At 45.4% G+C, this 20,703-nt stretch overlaps 1 protein-coding gene across 4 annotated transcripts in view; it reads right to left on the bottom strand.

The window, feature by feature from the left end:
• Nucleotides 1–20,703, bottom strand: part of REEP1 (receptor accessory protein 1) — a 105,731-nt gene that overhangs the window by 21,473 nt on the left and 63,555 nt on the right. For 3 of the 4 annotated variants that reach the window (XM_082743531.1, XM_082743530.1, XM_082743529.1), the window contains exons 3-5: nucleotides 19,364–19,440; nucleotides 12,639–12,759; nucleotides 9,792–9,905 (exon numbers count right to left, since the gene is read on the bottom strand). In XM_082743531.1, coding sequence (XP_082599657.1) covers nucleotides 9,792–9,905; nucleotides 12,639–12,759; nucleotides 19,364–19,440 — 312 coding nt within the window. The remainder of the gene's footprint in view (nucleotides 1–9,791; nucleotides 9,906–12,638; nucleotides 12,760–19,363; nucleotides 19,441–20,703) is intronic. The other variant, XM_082743532.1, reaches the window with a different exon arrangement.

The raw sequence follows: 20,703 nt of genomic DNA, 5'->3' as shown, positions 1-20,703 counted from the left end.
AATTTACCACTAACAGGATGCCTGCCATTAGGGCCCACAGAGCCCAGGCTCAGTAAGCAGCTAAGCTTGGCTGCAAGCCCTTGATGAGGTCCTCTTTTCCAGAGGGACACACCAAGTCCCAGATATCGAATGCTTGTAACTAATGACAAAGAGAATAAAGACAACAGGTTTTAGTGAGCCAGGCAATTGATAAGAAAGCCACCAGCATAACCACATTTCCCACTGGTAATTCAGAACGAGTTAGTGCTTCCTTCTAAAGAGCTACCCACTTCGCTGACAGAGTTAACCCTTCTAGCTACACATGCTTCACATCAATGCCAAGCAGGCTCCTTTTTGACATGCTGGTTGGAGATGGGGGGCCTTGACTGTGACATAACATTAGATTAACAGTCAAAGGAGAAAGAAAGAGACAGGATTTCTCCCACAATAACATCAATTATCAAATTCAACATTCTCCAGGCATTAAACAAAGAAAAAAAAAACCCAAGTAAGTTAATCACATGTTATATGCTACCAAATTAACACAAAAAAGAAGCTCTGGAAGGACACTGAAGAGGGACTGGCTCTGGGATTAATACACACATACACACACAGGTGTCGGGAGAAGAAACACCTGGCTTGGATCCAGACCATGGGCTGGTAGGTGGAGGGGGCTGCTGGCCTCTCCACCCGACTGGATCTGTTTGGAGTTAGTCACACCTCTCAACAGGGTTACCTGCCCTTCTCTGAGGTCCATAGAGGAGACCAAATGAAAGAGTCGAGCCACCTGACAAAGGGGAAAAGAAAAAAAGCCATGGGCACCAAGCCTACAAAACAGGGTTGAAGGGCGCCATGCTGTCTTCACCTAGGACACTCGCTCACTCACTCAACTTTCTTCCTTCCTCCATTCGCAGCAGATGCAGAGGGAGTGTTTCCAAAGCTCCGTGTGAAGCCCCCACAGAGGAACAAAGGTGAATATGAAACACGATATGGGATTCCTACTCCCAAGGAGCTCACAGTCTAGCCCGGGGCCTCTAGGCACAAATGCACACAGGCAGCAAATGACAAAGATGGCACAGTGTGGGGCCAACTTTCAGAGGAGGGAGAGAGGGCAGCTGGCTGACACCTGGTAGCGGTCTCAAGTCTCAGACTCGTGTGAGAGCTCAAACTTGGAGTCTGCTTCCTCCTTGGAGAGCCAGAGGCCCTGAGGGGAGGCTGATGTGGTAGCAGACCTGCCTTCCTGGGAGTGGAGGGGATTGGGGAGGGATGTTGCCAAAGGACAATAAGGGGGAGAAAGGACTAGGGTCAGAGTGAGGCGGGGAGACATCATCCCCAAAGACCCATGTGTTCCACCACTAGTGAGAAGTAGAGCTACAGTTACATTTGCAAATATGCCCACGGTATCATAAGCGATGAAGCTTTAAAGAAACTAGATCTTATAGTAACATGTATCTGTGATCCAAATTCCTTCAGCCTAGTCCGCACCATATCCCGCATTTGAGTGTCGCCCCAGCCTTGCCTCAGGGCAAAGAGGGAGCCTGCCTTAGTGCCATTTGCTGGCTGCCTTTGGCAGATAAACGCACCTTCTTCATTCCGAGGGATGTCTCATATAAAATGGTCAAAAGTTGCTGGCAGACAACCCGAGAAATATCCAGGGCTCTGAATGACTCTAAAATTCTCACTGGGAGATGGTCTTCTCTCGGGGACTCAGCCATGGGTTCTCGGGGACTGGTGATGTACCCCAAGCACTAATGGTCAGGAACTGGCAGCCCAGCATGTGTGTGCAGGGGGGGGGGGGTAGGGGGTTTGGGGAGGGGCCTGGAGTGCTTACAGTGATGCAGGGAACTATGGACTGGGAACTAGACAGTCTCACTCTGTACCCAGCTTGGCGCATCCCAGCTGTGTGACCCTGGGTGAGCCACTCAACACCCAGGCCTCCGTGTCTAGTCCTGTGAAATAAGCGGGGGAGCCAAAGATGGCATCTAAGTCCCCTGCCTGCTCTAGCAACCCACAGGTTTGACACTCCTTCTCTCTTGGGGGATGACAGGTGCTCACCATTGTAAGCTGACCCCAGGGACCCACTCCCCCAGACACGAAAAGGAGGAAACAATGGTATATGAAAAGCCAGGCAGAGAACAATGAGGGACCTAAACATGATGGCTGGAGGGCTTGCCCCGGGGAGCCCCAGCACAGGCAAGGTCAACTGGGACAAGAGCCCAGATAGCACCAGATAACTCTGTTCACTACCACACCATAGAGAAAAGATGGGGAGAGTCTAGATCCACATGAGAGGGAAACTCAGCTTCCTCTCCAGAAGAGTCTAAATTGTAAATAGCTGCCCAATGCCAGCATCTGACGTTTCTTTTATACTGCTCAGCAGAATAACGATCAACCTCGAGATGAAACCAACATACAGGAGAAGTGAGTAATACGCAACCTTCATGAAGCATGTAGTATGAGCTCTGCATTCTGCAAAGTCTCTAGGTACACTGTCCCATAAGTGTCTTGTGGCAGGTACCATGGTCATGCCCATTTTGCAGATGAAGAAACTGAGATGTACAGAGGTGAAGCCGAAAGTGTGGGAGCTGGGGTTTTTAATCTGGTTCTGCTTACCTCCATGGCCCACCCGTGATGTGAAGCTTTGCTCTATTAGCTGAAACAGCTAAAAATATGTTCAACAGTCCTTCATTCCTTTAGCATTGACTGAGCACCTACTAGATAAGACATGAATTATAATGATCACAATAGAATGCCATATGGTTACCAAGACACAAGAGAACAGTTCCACCTGGAATCAGAAGTGGTTTCCAAGGAGAAGGTGGCTTTTTTTTTTTTAAAGATTTTATTTATTTATTTGACAGAGAGAGATCACAAGTAGGAAGAGAGGCAGGCAGAGAGAGAGAGAGAGGGAAGTAGGCTCCCTGCTGAGCAGAGAGCCCGATGCGGGACTCGATCCCAGGACCCTGAGATCACGACCTGAGCCGAAGGCAGCGGCTTAACCCACTGAGCTACCCAGGCTCCCAGAAGGTGGCTTTTGACCTTAAAAGATGGACAGGATTTCAGACAGGTGGCCATAGGGACAGATGAAGGCCCAGAGGAGGAGAGGCAGGAAAGAGAAAAGTCTAGAAATAGCACACAGAGTTGTTATTTTTGGAATAAGACAGAAGATGGTGCTGCGAGTATAGTGCAAGAGGAGCCAGAAAGGTAGGGAGAAACCAGAGGAGGCGGAAGAGCTAGGATCAGGGCTCAAAGAGGAAGGGAGAGGAGTAGGAACTACCTGCAAGGCTACTGCAATAGTCCAAGCCCTGAGGAAGAGAGTGGGGAAGAAGGTCTGGAGGAAGGGAAGGGATGCCAAATGGGCAGGACTTGAAGAGTAATTGGGAAGGAGGAGGAGCACCAAAGATGACTGAGATCTGGAGCCTGAAGGCCTGAGAGGGTGGATGGTGATTTCATTGTCATCAGAGAGATGGGACACAAGAGGAGGGCGGATTCAAGGTTAATGAAATGCTGACTAAAGGTATCAAGGAGCCCAGGGGAGGAGAAGTTCGGCAGAGAATCGGAAACACTGTCCTTGAGCCCCTGGCAGAGAAGTCTATCTGAGAACCGGTGCATCCGGGGACAGCTGAAGGTGAGGGACAGAATGAGATGATCCTGGGAGGGAGAGGAGAATGAGGTGGGGTTCTGGAGAAATCCCACGCAGCACTGTTGCAGTGGGCAGCTACGGGAGGGACAGAGTGAGCAGGAGAGTAGAGTCAGGGAGGAGGAGGAAACCAAAAGGTGCCACATCACCACAGCTAAGAAGCGGCTCCTTCCTGCTCACAGGTGATCTCAAAAATGCTTTCTCAGACCTCCTCTCGGAGACCAGGTAAGCAGGCAGGCTTTTCCTTCCCACTTAGACATCTGGCTGCATATATATATATATATATATATATATATATATATATATATATTTTTTTTTTTTTTTTAAGATTTCATTTATTTATTTGACAGAGAGAGATCACAAGTAGGCAGAGAGGCAGGCAGAGAGAGAGAGAGAGGAGGAAGCAGGCTCCCTGCTGAGCAGAGAGCCCGATGCGGGACTCAATCCCAGGACCCCGAGATCATGACCTGAGCCGAAGGCAGCGGCTTAACCCACTGAGCCACCCAGCCCCCACCCCACCCCCCGGCTGCATATAGCCTCCACAGGGAAACTTGGAACAGAGAGGCGGCAAGAGACATCTGCATGAGTTCCCAGCCCTTCCTCAGCCATTGTGCTAGGGTTACATCAAGTTAGTCTTCTTCCTTCTGTTTTAGCCAAGGACAGTGTGACATAAAATTAATATTTAGAATTCACCACGGCAACTGGTGTTGAACACCAAGTTTATCTAAACTGTTATGGACAACTCGCTGAAAAAGTCTGGAAGTATTGCCTGCCCTCTAGGTCTCCCAAACAAATGGACTCACATCTCAGCTGAGCTCTCCACAACTTGTCAGAGCAGAACCACTCAAGACTTCCCGCCAGAGCGGGTCTACCGTCTTGGCCTTCGTCGCGCAACAGCCCATCTTCCTGAATTCCTCTTCTTTGGTGTTTCTACCAAAACTGCTGCCTGTCACCTCACTGCACCTGGTAGTTGGCCAGGGAGAGGACAACCAACCGAAGATGCAGAGCCATCGGTCTGCTGAAGAGGAAGGGCTGGGAACTCATGCAGATGTCTCTTGTCACTAGTCTTAAGAGCTTCCGGGAATGAGCTTCTGGTTCCAAAAATAAAGTTTCTTGGTGGATTGAAAGCAGTATTTCTTCCAAGAAAGAGGTTTAGAAAAACCAGCGATGGATAGAAGATAAGGATAATTGAGAGAGGACTTAAAAAAAACCCAACAACTCTGATAAACTGTTCCGTAGAGTTTTATTTTCAAGGCAAAATTGAGTGGGAACTTAAAAAATGAGTGGGAAAACGCTACAATTTGTCGCTCTGTGTCTTGTGCCCAGCTGTTCAGATGCTAGGGCTGTAATCAAGACCTGGCTCTATCTTGGTGGCTGTTGACCATGACCCTAACTGCAGGCAAAGTGAGTTCTGGCTGGCAAATTGAGGAAACGGAGTCATAGTGTGAAAGTGGGGCTGGACCAGGGAAGACACCGGAGAAATGAGGGTGACGTTGTAAGCTTAGTTTCCTTCTCCTTATTTTGCCACTGAACCTCATATCAGCTGAGTGGATAAGGGAGGGGGCCTGTCAAAGTCAGGGCCCTGCAGGTGAAAGGGTGAAAATAAGGCAAAGGAGAACCCAAAAGGCTTCAGAGAGGGCTTGAGGCAGGGCTGCCCAGGAGAACGTTCTGTGATGTTGGAAACATTCTGTGTCCATGCCAGCCATCTGCTACCATGGCTGCTGAGGACTGGGAATGTGACTTAGTATGACTGAGGAACTGTATTCTAAATGTACTTACTTCTAATTAATTCACATGGAAAGAGCAGCACGGAAAGAGCAGGACTAGAGAATGAAAAAAGTTTACTCTTGAGATCATTCAACAAGGTTTGGTAAGTAGCTACACGTGCAGAATTCTAAACAAGTAGGCACCGTTGGGCTCTTTATTCTGTTGTTGTCGTTTCCCTAAGCAAGAAATAAAGGAAAATAATCTGGAGCCTCTCATCTCCAGAAGTTAACAATTTAAATAGGAAATATTAGATTCCAGGGAGAAAAGCACGCATACAATCTGGGGCAGAAAAATCCCAAATTCACAGACTCTCAGCACCACCTGGAACAGGTGTGTTATCAAGTGACTTTACCAATGGTATGGGTACCAGTGGAACTGGTTTAGGGATAGAATCTCTAGGGGGAGGAAAACAACATTATTTTTCAGGTTATGAGACAAATACAAGCAAGGCTGGTTTACCAGGTCTAAGAACCGGGCAGGTAGAAGAAACCTAGATGTGCTTCCAAGTTCAAAAGCCATAGGGTGGCCTTGGACACCTCAGTGTTTTCCAACTTTTGTTCAATTGGTTTTTCTCACTATGGTTTCTCTTCCACGTGAGGGTGTGTTTCGCTTATTCTAGAGTATTATTTTTAAAGAGAGAGAGAGATTTCCAATTCTAGTCTTAAAAAACCCTGGAGCTCACTTTTCCCTCTGGGTGGAATTACTGGCTAGGAAACAACCCCCATCTAGGCACAGAGCCAACTTGGAGAAGAGGGACATTCAGACAGATGGTCCCAGAGAAAGGTGTCCTCAGGAAGGAGACAGAGCAGTTTTCACAGAAAGAAAAGATGCATCCACACTTCCAGAGAGAGGGATTAGACCCTGGGGAAAACTGGGAGTGAATTGGGAGTGAGATGGGGGTTTGTGGGCCTGGTGGGGAATCTCCCATGTGTAATTCTGTTGTTTTATTTTCCAGTTCTAAGATAAAATAATGTTAACATTAATAACAACTTATACTGGTACAGTATAGTGTACAAAGTTTCTTTACTCTTCCTGATGATGCAAAAACTCTGCAAACTTTTTTTTGGGGGGTGGGGACAGGGCTCAGGGCTCAACACTACAAGAAAAAAAAACTATTAAGTCAAAGTGTGACCACATTATGTTGTACACCTGAAACTAATATAATCTTACATGCTGATCACATTTCAATGAAAAAAAAGGGAGGGGGAAGCATAAATAAAAGATCTTTTAAGTTCCGTATTTCCTTTCTGGGGAGCCTTTGAAGGATGGAAAAGAGAGCAGAAGACAGGGAGGTGGGAGCCCTCATCTAGGTACCTGAACCCTCATCTGTCTGAATTAAGAGACAGTCTTTCATATAACTCACACTCTCTTGTATGTCCATTTGGTTACATGTAGTAGATATTTAGAGTGAGAACTGATTTGTGAATTGAGGGTGTTTTCTAGGAGGAGAGAGGCAGGGTCCAAGAGTTGTCAATGGGGGCCATGAGTAGGGTGACCCCCAAGTCCTGGTTTGCTTGAAACAGGCCTCATTCCTGCTTAATTATCCCAGCACCGCTTTCCCTCTCAGATGTGTCCTGGTTTGGACAGTAACCCATACAGTCACCCTAGTCATGGGAGACTTAGCAGGCTGTCTTTTTTTCTCCCCATAAAATTGTTCTGACTATTCCCCTGGTGGGGGGTGGAGGGGGTCACCAAGGTTGTTCAGGGCTCAGCTGGGAGCAGCACACTGTGCTAGGCTCTTAGGAGCATTACAAAGAAGGAGAGGGATTTGTCTTCCCACCATAATATTTCTGAACTAGCATGAAGTCGTAAGGAAATGAAACACACACATACACACACCTCACTTTCTCATTCTCAGGGCTAGCACTTCTAAGAAGCTAATTCTGCATCCCAGGAATGTTCGAGTAAAGTGCTCGAACCCTAATCACCTGTGTGCTTCTGACTCTGGAAGGGGCCTCAGGCAGTGACCTGGGCAGAGCTGCCTGTTTAAAAATCATCTGGGGAACTTGTTAAAAATAGAGATTGGGCCTCCTGCCTGAGATTCTGAATCAGCACATCTGAGAATCTATTAAAAAATGATAACAAGGCTTCCCAGGTGGGAATCTGAAAGCCAGATTTGGACTCACTGGTGAGTCGTCATCCTTTGACCCCTGCCTAGAGTGACCCTTTGTTGCTGTGGAAACCACTGATTTACCCCTCAGCCAGACAGGATTTTACTTCTTCTTCTTCTTCTTCTTCTTCTTCTTCTTTTTTTTTTTTTTTTAAGTACACATCTGTTTCAAAAATAGAGGGCATTATTTTTGGAAGAGAAGATGTGCTTTCCCTTTCATGGTATTTATATTTAGAGAGGAGAAGCAAAGCCCACAAAAGGCAGAAAGCCTTCCCATTTGAACCAAATTCAGCAGGAAGTGGGCAACCCTCACTACTGTAGCACAACCAGAAAGAACTAATAAGCAGTTATTTCCTCAGGCAAGTTTCAGACCGTCTGGAGCTTCCCTGTTGTGAGACGCCTGGCTGGAGGCTTGGGCTCACAGTGGTCTGAGGGGTCGGCGGATGGTTGGCCAAGATGGCATCAAGAGAGGCTCCAGCCTGAGGCAGACCTGGAAAAGGACGGCCCTGCTGAATTACGGTCAGAGTAACATTTGCACACACACTTCTGTACGGCCAGGAGACCCACACTGAGCCACCCTGATGAATATCTCACATTTATTGGACATGAAACAGTGACCCAGAGCAGATGAGGCTGAGGAGCCAAGAGAAGGTTTCTCTGTAGCTTTATGTTGCAAAGTTGGCCCGATGAATTAAGAGTTTAGCAATGCTGAGTTCTATCTTTTAGCTTTGAAAATAAAAGCATGAAATGGTTACGTCTCAAACAGAAGGATCTCAGCTTTCACTGCTCCTTGTAAATCCTGATACCTCTCCTTGGTACACCAAAGCGGAATGTCCCTTCCCAGGATACTCACTGGGATCCATCACCTCACCAGCAGCTACTGGAGTATGGGGGACACCACACTATGGTTCTATGTTATAGAAGGAGCTGGCGCTTCTCTGAATAGGGATCCTTCCCTTTGGGTTGTCCTTCTCTCCCTCTCGCAGACTTTGTCTGCAGAATGCCTTGGCTTCAAGTGGATCATACTTTTCAAACAAACACTCAACCCCAAGAGGTAAGTCTTTTTTCCAGAAATGCTTCTAATGTGCTTCTTGGTTTAGGGCACAGAAAACCAGGCTCGGTCCCCTGATCCAGCGGGCTGTCGATACACTCCATGTGACATCCACTCAGGGCCCATGGACCACCAAGGTCGGTATCAAATATCCTTCTCCAAAGCCTTTCACAACTCTGCTCCCCCTTGCCTAAAACCCTCAGTCACCACCTAAGACATAGGGCTTCCCTTTGCTCACACAACTCACCTCCCAGCCAGTGGGTCTTCCCAAATACTAGTATACCTGCCTCTCTTCCACCTCAGCTGAAGGCAGACCCCTCCTCCACATTTGGACTGGGAATAAGAACTGTCACCAGGAAACACAAGGCAATCTGCTGGATTTACTCCAAGGGAAATGTCTACCAATTTAATTTTTCAGGGTTGAGCACATGATGAGAAACGGACGCAAGGACAAGGAGAACGTGATGTGAGACAGATGAAGCTAGAAAGGACCATAAGAGGACATGAATGGGGACCATAAGAGGACATGAACGGGGCTGGATGGAAAGGGAAGGAATTGAGGTCTCCATCCCAGCGTCCCACCCGACCAGTCTTTACTTCAAACCTCCTCCAGCTCTAGTTGCCACTGCTACATACATCTTCCCCCTCCGTGTCTGAACCACTCACCTCCTCTGGGACCCTGGGCTCCTCCCTGGGGTCTGCTGTGCCACATGTGCATAGAGCCACCCACTCATGCTGGTAGTCTCCCAGCACTGGCCATATTTTGATTTAGGGGTCTCTCCCAGTGCACCCCGGGAAACTGTAGAGAAGAGCTCACTCCTCCCTTTTTGTTTCCTTTTTCCCTCAGGCTGAAGCTCCAAGTAATTCAGAGGTCTTAATCTGGGACCCACCATGAGTTTCTGGAGCTTATTAATTAATTACTCTGCAGTATTATTAATTATTAATTAATACTCTGCAAAATTTCTTAATACTGCACACATCGTTTGTGTGTGAGCGTGTTTGTGTGTGTCTGTGTGCATGTGTGTATGCATTGGCACAATTTTCTGGGGGTAAGATGCACCAATTTTTTTCTATCAGATTTTCAAAGGGAACCCCAAAAGATGAGGAACCACTGATTGGTCCTGGTCCTGAGCCTGTCCTGTGCAAGTTGCGTGGGTGATGAACAGTGTGGGTGGGCGGGCTGAAGACGCTCACAGGTTGTGATGCTCAGCAACGGCCCCCCATCCCGGCCCACCGCACAGTACCTTGGAAGCAGCCATCACTGCCGCTGTGGCCGCCACATTCAAGCCCCGCTTCCCAAAGTGCACAAGGGCATCGTAACTTCGGTCTTTTGCTTGGACCAGGCAATCGTCAATTTCCTGTTGAAGGAAAAGCAGAAGCACACTGAGTTGGAAGGTTCAAATAAATCTCTGTTCTTTCCTCCCTTCTGAGCACTGAGTTTGGCAGTGTGCCCAATCACGGATTCTTGTTGAGACTGATTCTTGTTGAGACTGGGATGCGTGTTTGGAGGAAGAGTAGACAGGAGGAGGATAGGAAACAGAAGAGATACAGGGAAGTGAAAGAGGAATTTCAAAAAAAAAAAAAAAAAAAAAAAAACAGTGACTTCCTGATCTAGGAAGGTTTACTTTGAGCAATTGCCTAGGATTGTTCCTAAAGTCCTCTAACCTTCCAGGAAGGCTCCAGGGGTCCCGGATGTGGATGGTCCTGCATTCTACACACAGCTACTCTCTAAGACACTGAAGGAACTGAAGAACTGAAGGAGAGAATGCCAAGAACCCAGCATCTAACCTCAGACCTGCCACTAACTGGCTGTCAGGGCTTGGCAAGTGTTTAGCATCTGAAAAATAAGGACAGTGACAGTATCTAACTCATGGAGCACAACAAGGATTACATGAGACCATTTTAGTAAAGCTCTAACACAGTGGCTGGTTCAGTAAGTGAGGACCACTGTCATCTTCCTATCTCAAGGGGGTCAGGCCCTTGCAGCTCTGAAATCCCACTATTCTGTAGCTATTTCATACTATATCCAAATCTCTCCCATGTAGGTATCAAGGGGAAAGATGACATAAAAAGAGGTAAGTGCTATTTTTGTTGATAAGGGAGATCATTATATGGATAATGAAATAAAAGCAGAAATGAGAAGTCATCCAACAATATCCCTAGGGTCAGGGGAGAGGTTGGAAAGAGGACTGAAGTCTCTTTCCTTCAGGGACCAAAACAGTGGTTTACTTCAAATTTGCATTGAGTCTGGCTTATTCTTTTCGTTTGTTTGGGATGGGTTGTTTTGTTGTCACTGTTTAAAGAACGGCTGTTTTGTACCTCACAGTAGCTCATTTCAGAGTTCAGTAATACAAAGACACTTGGCTTTGGTCTCATTTGAAGTTCACACATCAGTGCATTTCCTTTGCTTTGAGGTATCAAGTGGGACAGTCAACCCCTGTGCATTCCTTGTTTAAGACTTCCCCAGGAAGTCCCCACACTAAGTTTTCATTGTGACCCCTGACTGACTCTGGTAGGGATTCTTGGCAGCTCGTAAGAGTCAGTCACCTTCACTTTACTGGAAATGACATTGGTGGCTTCAGGGTAAGCCCAGCATCTGGGGAAAGGGAAGTGTCAAGAGTAAGGATTTGTCAACCAGGTCATGAGAGAGCTCCCATTCCCCAAAATCCACCCTTCCGAGACAGGCAGTGCTATCTCCTGGTTCCTAAAAGTGTTCTCAGAAATGTCTATAGTAGTCTGCTCATCCAATTACTATGTTCCCCTAAGAAGGCCAAAGTACTCAACTTTCAGAAACAATAGAAATTTATATATAAAGCCACCTACCGGGCTCCTATTTTATGTTAAGAATAATATCTCAATCAGTTTAGAAGATCATGTAATAGAATTAATGAATTATACAATATTGGACTCAGTAATCCCGCTCTTGGCAATTTATTCTAAGACAATAAGTCAAAAGAAGAAATTAATCTTGAGGTACTAAGGGGTTCAAGAATCTTTATGAGGATCAAGTACAAATCGGTTATGTGCAAACATGTTTAATATCTCGGAATTTAAATGTTGCATCTATATTAAGGATTTCTGTTGTCTTTCGGTATTTGGGGTTTTTTTGGTATACTTAAATTTTTAAAGAAAAGACTGGTATGCATAAAAAACAAAGTTATCAAAGCAATTTAGTAAGACAAAGGTAATGCATTTATTATTGTATGAAATCTTAAAAAAACAGTAGAGTAATCCAGTGAAAGCAAAGCTTGCAAATTAAGTTCAGTGGAGATGTTAAACAAAAAATCATTTTATGGACAGTGCCATTATAAGTAGCTTATAATTACATTTCTCTTCAAGAGATATAAGTTGTAATTCTTACTTGAATTCTTAGTTATTGCTGACCCTTTCCTGCAATTTTTCCTTGTCTTATTTTTCCCATCTCTGGCATTAGACAAATCTATATTTTCACTGAAAAGATGTTTGTGAAGCAACGCAAAGCAAAATAAACACAAAAGGTAAATAGCATGAAACAAATTATTATGACTGCTCTCACTAGTCCTTACCAACTGATAATTACCAAAATAGCAGGAATTCCATTGGTAGGCATATATTTATCATGCAACAATAAAGCAAACACTGCACAAGAAATTTCTTATCTTCCAGTGTCTGTCCGTAGCTATCTGGGCACTAGTTCAAGTCATTTAATCTCATTACGGTTCCGTTTTCCTATGGTACGTTTTAAAAGTATTTTTCAATAGTCTATGTAAAAATCATATCTACAAAAGGATGGGAGCTGAGCATGATGAAAGGAAGGAAATTCAGCTTGGGGAGTTGAATTATGAGTGAATCTTTTGTTGTTTTTTGTTTCAATTTATGGAAATGCTTTTCAATCAGTAATGATACATAATATCTTTTTGAGGATCTCACCACGATTTCTAAACATGTCAGAAAAATACATTAAAAAAAGAAGATTAGAAGGAACAAATTGTTGGAGGGAAATAAGAGACGATCGTGGGTCTCCTACAATAAAACACTTTGTCCTTTTTACTGATCGCTTTTTAAATTTTTTACTTGCCGGAAGGAGTGAAAGCCTGAGCAGCATAAATTACCTTTTCTTTTGAAGACAGCGTGGGATGTACAAACTTCCTGTATAGGAGGCTGGAGCCTTTTGTGTAGGGAGACAGCAGCCAGGCTACAAAGGCTATTTTTAGTTCATAATAGAATGGAAACCTGGAGAGAGATGAGAAAATACACGTTCTGTTCGGTTCTCAGCAACACAGCCCCGAGACCCAGCTGCACAGACGCCTCTTCTGCAGGCCTCCAGACCCCTCCAGCCACCACTGGTGAAGGGTGTGCACACTTGCCAACACAGAGCAAAAGCCCAAAGCCGCCTTTTTTTTCCCGTCCTTTTTCTAAGATTTTATTTTTTATTTTTATTTTTATTTTTTTTAAGATTTTATTTATTTGAGAGAAAGAGAATGAAAGAGAGAGAGAGAACACAAGACGGGGGAGGGTTAAAGGGAGAAGCAGACTCCCCAGTGAGCAGGGAGCCCAATGAGGAACTCAGTCTTGGGACTCCAGGATCATGACCAGAGCCAAAGGCAGAAACTTAACAGAATGAGCCACCAGGTGCCCTAAGATTTTATTTTTTTAAGTAATCTTTACACCCAACGTGGGTCTCAAACTCACAACCCTGAGATCAAGACTTGCATGTTCCACCAACTGAGCCAGCCAGCACCGGCTGCTCCTCCCCCATGATCCCCCCCACTCTCCTCACCCAAGGCTTCTTTTCAAAGCAGGTTCTTGTTTTCTCTTTTTGTCAAAGCAAGCCAGGGACCCAGGTTCTCTCCAGCAACCACCCTGCAGCCATGCTTGGCAACTAAACTAGGGCTTCCTGCAGGGTTCCACTTTCTGCAGTGGGAGCCGGGGCTCCAGCTACAGCCTGCAGGGTCAGATGGCCATGGCCCTCTGAGCCCTACACCCAGCCACCGACTTTTCACTGGTGGCCAAGAAGGCACAAACTCCTGGAGGATTTAGAACAGGGAGGAGCTAACCAAGAATCTCCAGACAGAATCAAAGCCTCCCCTTCTTGGCTGTCTTTTTGGTCCCCAAAGAGGCAGGGATAGGAGCCAGCAAAAAGGATGCTACTCACCCTAATATATTCTACGGCAGGTGAACAGATTCATGCCAAGCGAAGAGTTCAGAGCGCAGGTAACCTACAATCCTGGAGTCAGAAGTCCTGAGTACTATTCATTCATTCATCACATGAACACTTACCTGCTCCAACACGTGTTAGCTTGTGCTGAGCACTGAGGACACAATGGTGAATAAAAAGACTGATCCCTGCTCTCTTGGGACTCTCAGTCTAGTGGGAAACAGATTAAGAGTGTCTTGTATCTTTGGAACTGATAGTCCAGGCAGAAAAACAGAGACTGATCAAAGAACTGCAAAAGACACAGAACAGCAACTAGAGAGAAGTGTCAAAATGGGCCTCTGCCAGCCCATGTGGTGCCTTTGTATGCCAGCCCCTTCAGCTGAAGGCAGTCCTGCGAGCACAACTAGTGAACAGGGCTCATTTGAATTTCAGCCCCACCTGCCACCTTGGCCAGATATCTTGTGCTATATACAACCTGTGCAACAATACTTGGCTATTCTGCTGTGTACTAATATCATGTCTTTTTATTTTCTTTATTCTAATGCTTTGGCATCTTGGGGCCTTCCTGACTCTGAAGAGACTGTCCCTCCCTGGGTTAGCCAATTTTGAAAGATAGGAAACAACTCGCCCACAAACAAGCCTTTCAAATGTAAACCAACCAATCCAGAGCCCATATCCCAACCACCTCCTTTAGGAGCTCTCACACTCTGGGCCACTCTCCAGCTGCTCTAATCACTCCGGGGCCAGGTACCAGCCAACAAGGGACAGCCCCAATACCCCAGAGCCCATAGAAATTATTCAGACTAGTTGGTCCTAAACATGTTTACTCTGCCTTGCCTGTTGCTTCCATGGAAACCACCATAAGGATTCTTGCCTACACTTCCTACCTCTGCTTCTTGCCTGACCTCACGCATGCCGTGCCTCCTGTTTCTAGGGACCTGTGAGTTTAACAGTCCGCTCCCTTCATGACAGTCATTCCTGAGTCTGTGCGTCTTACCATACTGGATTAAAACAAATCCCGGGTACCCTTAGAACATGATCCCCTGAGAGAAAAGGACACCCACACTAGTCTGAAGAATCAGAGAAGTAATTCTTCCCACTCATGCTCTCGCCTCCCCCCATAACGCAGCTGAAAATAAAGAGTGATTTCTGGCAAGTCAGTTCAGAGCCTTCAGCTCTCACACAGACTCCCAAATCAGCAGCTCCAGCCACTCTGCTTTCCTCACCGAGGTCCCTGGTCCGCTGCCTTTGGCCTCTGGCAGGCTCTTGCTGAATACTCCCTCTGCAACTCCAGGACACTGACATGTCAAGACTGCTGAATGTTTCACAGCCATCAGACAAGAGACTGAAGGAACAGAGGCATGATTTTCCCACACTGGAACTCTCCACTGATTATTAATGAAGGAAATTTTATCTTGAAAACAACTATTTACCAGCCCCAAGGGGAAGGCAAATGAATCTAGCAAGCTCAGGCATCAGTACAAGATACACAGTCCCAAGGGATCTATCACACAGCACTGCTTTTGTTGGCTATGTGAAAGATGTTTTTGTAACAGGTAATATATGCATATAGTTTTTAAAAATTCAAATGTCCAAAAGAGTATACAACAAAGAGTCTTTGCATCCCAGACTTTTAGTCCCTTTTCCAAAAGCAAAAGCATTATCAGTAGTAGACTTCAGACACCTAAGATAGACAATCACGTGGGTATATGTGACTCCTTTAGCAACCCCAAACACACATGGTAATATTCGATAATCCCTTTCCCACACCACACTTCCCCCATCAAGAACACACACACACATATACATACACCCCTGATAGTATACTTTGGGGGATGATCTCGAGCTGTCCCTGGAATCATCACTCCAGAACCAGGCCCTTGTGAGGTATCATAAGGGTCTCCCAGTTGAGCCACTCAGACCCTGTTACCCAGAGGCCTTGGGTTCGTTTGGCTCTACCAATGCAATTGCCACCAACCAGCTGAAGGTGAAGGAGAAGTCACCTTCCCCTGACCTACCGCTGTCCCAAAAGGCGGAGAAGGACCATGCTCGTTCCTTGATGATAAGTCTTTGAACTGTCCTGACTGCTAGGATATATTTGCCTCCCCAGATACAGGTGCCCTGGAGTGCATGGGGGAGGTGAAGGCTCCCACCCTTCCGATGATATACCTTCACACTCCTGAGGGGTAACTTTCCTCAGAGGCTTGGACACGTGATGAAATTGCCAAAACACATGCAATTAATGTGCACAGAAAATTTCTGGAAGAACACACGAGTAACTTTTTAACAGTCACATCCCTGAGGAGAGAGAATGAAGGCCTGGGGGACGAGGGCCTCACTTTTTAGTGTACGGTTTCAATTTCATTTTGCCATGTGATACAGTGTTTTGTAAATGTTAAAAAACTAGATGAAATCACCTATGGATGTTGTGAGAGAAGCAACCATCCTCTGTCTCCTGTGACCATATATGACGGCTGTTTACATCAATAGAAAGTATAAAGAAGTTAACTATGACGAGAAAACTGCCCTAGGGGAGTGGTAGAAAGAGAGCAGTGGGGATGAGTGAGAAGGGAGGAGTGGAGGAAGATAAAGGAAAAGGGCCATCTCCAATCCTGGAAGTGAACCAGTGTTAAAGATGCTTCCCAAGAAGCCAGAAGGTGCCTCCGGGAAGAACAGAAGCTTTACTCTCTCAATCTCTCAATCTCTCTCTCTCATTACAGAGAGTGCAGAGCTGCCAACCTGGTGTCCATGTACCTGAAGGGGGGAAATAGGGCTCTGTCTGTCTGATCAGCTTGTTCTGTGCCACTCCCTGAGCAAGAGGCAGGAGGGAGTGGGAAGACTCTGCCCAAAGACAGCTGTGACCTGCAATGCCTTCAGGTTTGCAGAGAAAGAGAAAGCAGGTTGAGGGCAGGACCAGACTGTGGGCTAAAGCAGGCAGTGAAGGTTCCCAACCTCTTTCTTGCAGAAGATGGACAAGACCCTCACTTCCCATACATAAACCACTGGACAGCTCTTGCTACAACTGGGCCAGCTGAGTCCTCTACACGGATCAGGAAGAGGGGGAGTCTACCTGCACCCACACACAGGCACCCAAATCCCAGGTATCAGAGGTGGTGGTGGGCAGAATTTTGGTCCCGTGACCTTCTCATCCTCATGTTACCCCCACAAATATGTTCCCTTCCCATGGCAAAAGGGATCCTGAAGATATAATTGAGATTATCAGCCAGCTGGCTTTAAAATAGAGACATTATATTGGATTATTAAGGGTACGTCTAATCTAATAACATGATCCCTTAAAAGCAGAAGTCGAGCTCTTTCTCTGGCCAGCAGCAGAAGGTAGAGATCTGAAGCTTGAGAAGGCTCTAACAGGCACTGCGGGCTTGAAGCTGAAGTGGGAGGTACTTGTCAAGGAAATGGGGACCTCAGTCTTAAAGCCATAAGAAACTGAATTCTGCCTACTCTCCAAATAAGCCTGAAGTGGCATCTCCCCCTGAGTCTCCAGAGAAGAGCCCAGGCTGGCCCACACCCTGACTTTGGCTTCGTGGGTCCCTGAGCGGAGGACTCAGTGGATTCTACCTGGACTTCTGACTCACAGAAGCTGAAATACTTAATTTCTGTGGTTTCAAAGCTCCTAAACCTGTGACAATTTGTTACAGCAGCAACGGAAAGCTGATACACTCCCCCCAAATCAAAATCAAATCAATTCCAGAGATAGCTGATAAGCATTTATTAAGTATGAAACTCTGAAGTCCCAGGGCCATGAGTAAAAATATACTCCAATTACCAGGGACAGCACACCCATCACTAGACCAGATTTCCACTTGGCTAAGAGCAGTGAGACAGAAATACCAATACCTCTGGAAAGAGCTCATAAGACTAACACTAGTCCCCCACAATGTTCATGAGGAGGAATAGGAGGACAGCAGGAGGCCACCCAGCACTGCACACAGGAAATTGTTCAGAAGGAAGACCAGAGGACATTCCTTCATCTCCCCATGGGGTACAGGAACCTCCCCAATGAAGCTCTACCCAATATGGGGCCTTACTCCTGGTACCAGACCCTGCAGCCTGGGGAAGACAAAGGATGGCTCAGCAGAGCTCCTTCTCCACTCCTGGAGACTCCTGGAGACTTAGCCCCATCCTGAGTCTGTGGTTTATTGGGGCACATGGCACCAACATTATACATTAGCTAATCCACATTTCTTCCCTACACAGTGGCTGAGACATCTATGTCTCCCAGAGGGGATGAAAGCCAGCCTCCTTTCGGGGGAAGACTACACACTAAGGTCTTTAAGACCATTGATCCAAAACAAGATTCACAGAAGTGGTATTCGGGTCTCATTCTTGGCCTATGACATCCCAGAGGGTAAGTTCATACTGAAGCTCTTTGGGTAAGGAGTTTCTCCAAAATGGAAATATTTTTATTATTCTTTCTGATGATAATTGATCATGGTGAAACATTCATACAACATAGCCTAATAAAAAACCAACCCCATGATTCCAAGTTGTAGAAGTAAATCTGGTTAACGAATGGGTATTTCTGAACTACTTTTAGTACTATACATTTAGTATACATTCACATGTGGTACAGAGAAAGTTAGGCCCATTAAGGAGAAATAAGATGCTACACATTATCTACAGCCTCTTTGACCTTCGAAGATGCAATATATCAGGGCACCTGGGTAGCTGAGTGGGTTATAAAGCCTCTGCCTTCGGCTCAGGTCATGATCCCAGGGTTCTGGGATCCAGCCCTGCATCAGGCTCTCTGCTTAGCAGGGAGCCTGCTTCCTCCTCTCTCTCTCTGCCTGCCTCTCTGCCTACTTGTGATCTCTGTATGTCAAATAAATAAGCCAAATCTTTAAAAAAAATGCAATATATCAATGCATGGATCTAGCTTATAATTTTTACTTGTTCCATTGCTATAACAGTGGCATTGTTTATAAGGAAAAAAATTTTCCATCGAAAGGGGATTGATTAAATTATAGTCTGTCTATACCAAGAAATTCCATGCAGCCATGTAAAAAACAGGGAGATCTAGGGTGCCTGGGTGGCTCAGTGGGTTAAAGCCTCTGCCTTCGGCTCAGGTCATGATACCAGGATCCTGGGATTGAGCCCTGCATTGGGCTCTCTGCTCAACAGGGAGCCTGCTTCCTTCGCTCTCTCTCTCTCTGCCTGCCTTTCTGCCTACTTGTGATCTCTCTCTGTCAAATAAATAAATAAAATCTTAAAAAAAAGAAATAAAAAAGTATATATGTATGTATATATGTATATACATAAATATGTTAAAAGTATATACAATGGTGAACAATAGTTATAGTGAGAATGAATGGTCCTTGAGAGAAACCTAGTTTTATTCGTCAAAGGGAAACTTGTTTATACCGTTTCTTCCCTTTGGTGTTTTTTTTGTTTTGTTTTGTTTTGATATATAAATGCTTCCTTACCAATTACATTAGTTGGGGAACTTTATTTATTTTGTCCACCATTATATCATTATATTATAAGAACAATACCTGCTCTTATAAGGTCATTGAACAAATATTTACTTGAAGAGCAACTTTATAGATTTAATATATTAAAACTATCCTAGTAAGACTGAGACTGCTTTTAGAAATTTCCTACCTCTCCATTGATACTGGGCAACATCTTCCCTTGAAAAGTCCCATGTCCTGGAGTACTTACCAACAAAGGAAGATGTCGGTGAATGTCTCTGCTGTGGTAAAAAGTGCAAATATAATCCAGTACATCATCCATTTGACCTGTTGAAAGAGAAAACAAAAAAGCTAGTAGATAAGGTCAAGGATAAATGGCTGGCTGCCCAACAACAAGGACAAGAGGCTCAGACAGTGGATGCTGAGGCATGCCCAGCCAGTATATCCTGCATTTGTAACCCCTTCTTCCTGTCCTTCCACAGCTTGGTTTCCAGTTCCACTCCAGACTTTGGGGCTGGAGGCAAACAAGCTACTTCCACAAATAATCCAGACTCAAGGTCAAAGTAGATCCTGGTGACAATCTAGGCTTCATGTGAGCCAGGGAGACCAGCAGACTAGGAGGGACTCAGGATTCAGTTAGGCCATCTTACCAAGACTAACACCACGTTAGTAGACTCTCCAAGTCTTAACAGAGATATACTTTGGAAGGACCTTTAGTCAGGCCAGACTTTCTGGAATGTGTCACTTAGGAATATTTTCCTGTGGAAAAGTCTCACATCCCCTCACAGAAACTAGATCTTTTTATTTTTTTTAATCTCTCCCATGTGACCAACCTTATGCATTTCAACTGCCTCTCTTCTCCAGTAGAGCCCTTGGACCCCTGTCTCCCAAACCACTGCAAGTCTTCCACCTGCTTCCTTTGTCTCCTGGCTTCTCCCACACCAACTCATCCTATAAACCACCCCTATGCTAATCTTCCCAAATCAAGAATTTATCAGACTACTCCCTGATTTAAAATCTTCCAGCCAGCAGAATAAAGTCCAAATTCCTTAGCCTGCTCCATGTACTGTCTGGTGATGGTGGAATAAGGCATTTGACGAACCCTCCTGCTAACAATGATAACAAACTCTGAACAAAATATTTAAAAACAACTCCTTGAAGCCACTAGAAGGCTATCAAAAGTTGGTAGAGTTGCGGGTCCATATCTGGGCTCTCTACTCTGTCCCACTGGTCTATGTGTCTGTTTTTGTGTTACCCATGCTATCTTGGTGATCACAGCTTTGTAATAAGGCTTGAAATCAAACGATGTGATGCTCCCAGTTTTGTTTTCTTTTTCAACATTTCCTTAGCAATTTGGGGTCTCTTCTGGTTCCATACATATTTTAGGATCATTTGTTCCAGCACTTTGAAAAATGCCGCTCTGTGGTCAACTAATCTTCAACAAAGCAGGAAAAAATATACAGTGAAGAAAAGTCTCTTCAATAAATGACACTGGGAAAATTGGACAGCTATGTATAGAAGACTGAAACTTGACCATTCTCTTACACCATATACAAAGATAAATTCAAAATGGATAAAAGACCTCAACAT

The sequence above is a fragment of the Mustela nivalis genome (assembly GCF_964662115.1).
Source record: "Mustela nivalis genome assembly, chromosome: 8".
In the NCBI taxonomy this organism is placed as follows: domain Eukaryota; kingdom Metazoa; phylum Chordata; class Mammalia; order Carnivora; family Mustelidae; genus Mustela; species Mustela nivalis.
Note: the sequence above shows the minus strand (reverse complement) of the source record. Positions and strands in the feature narration are given on the sequence as shown.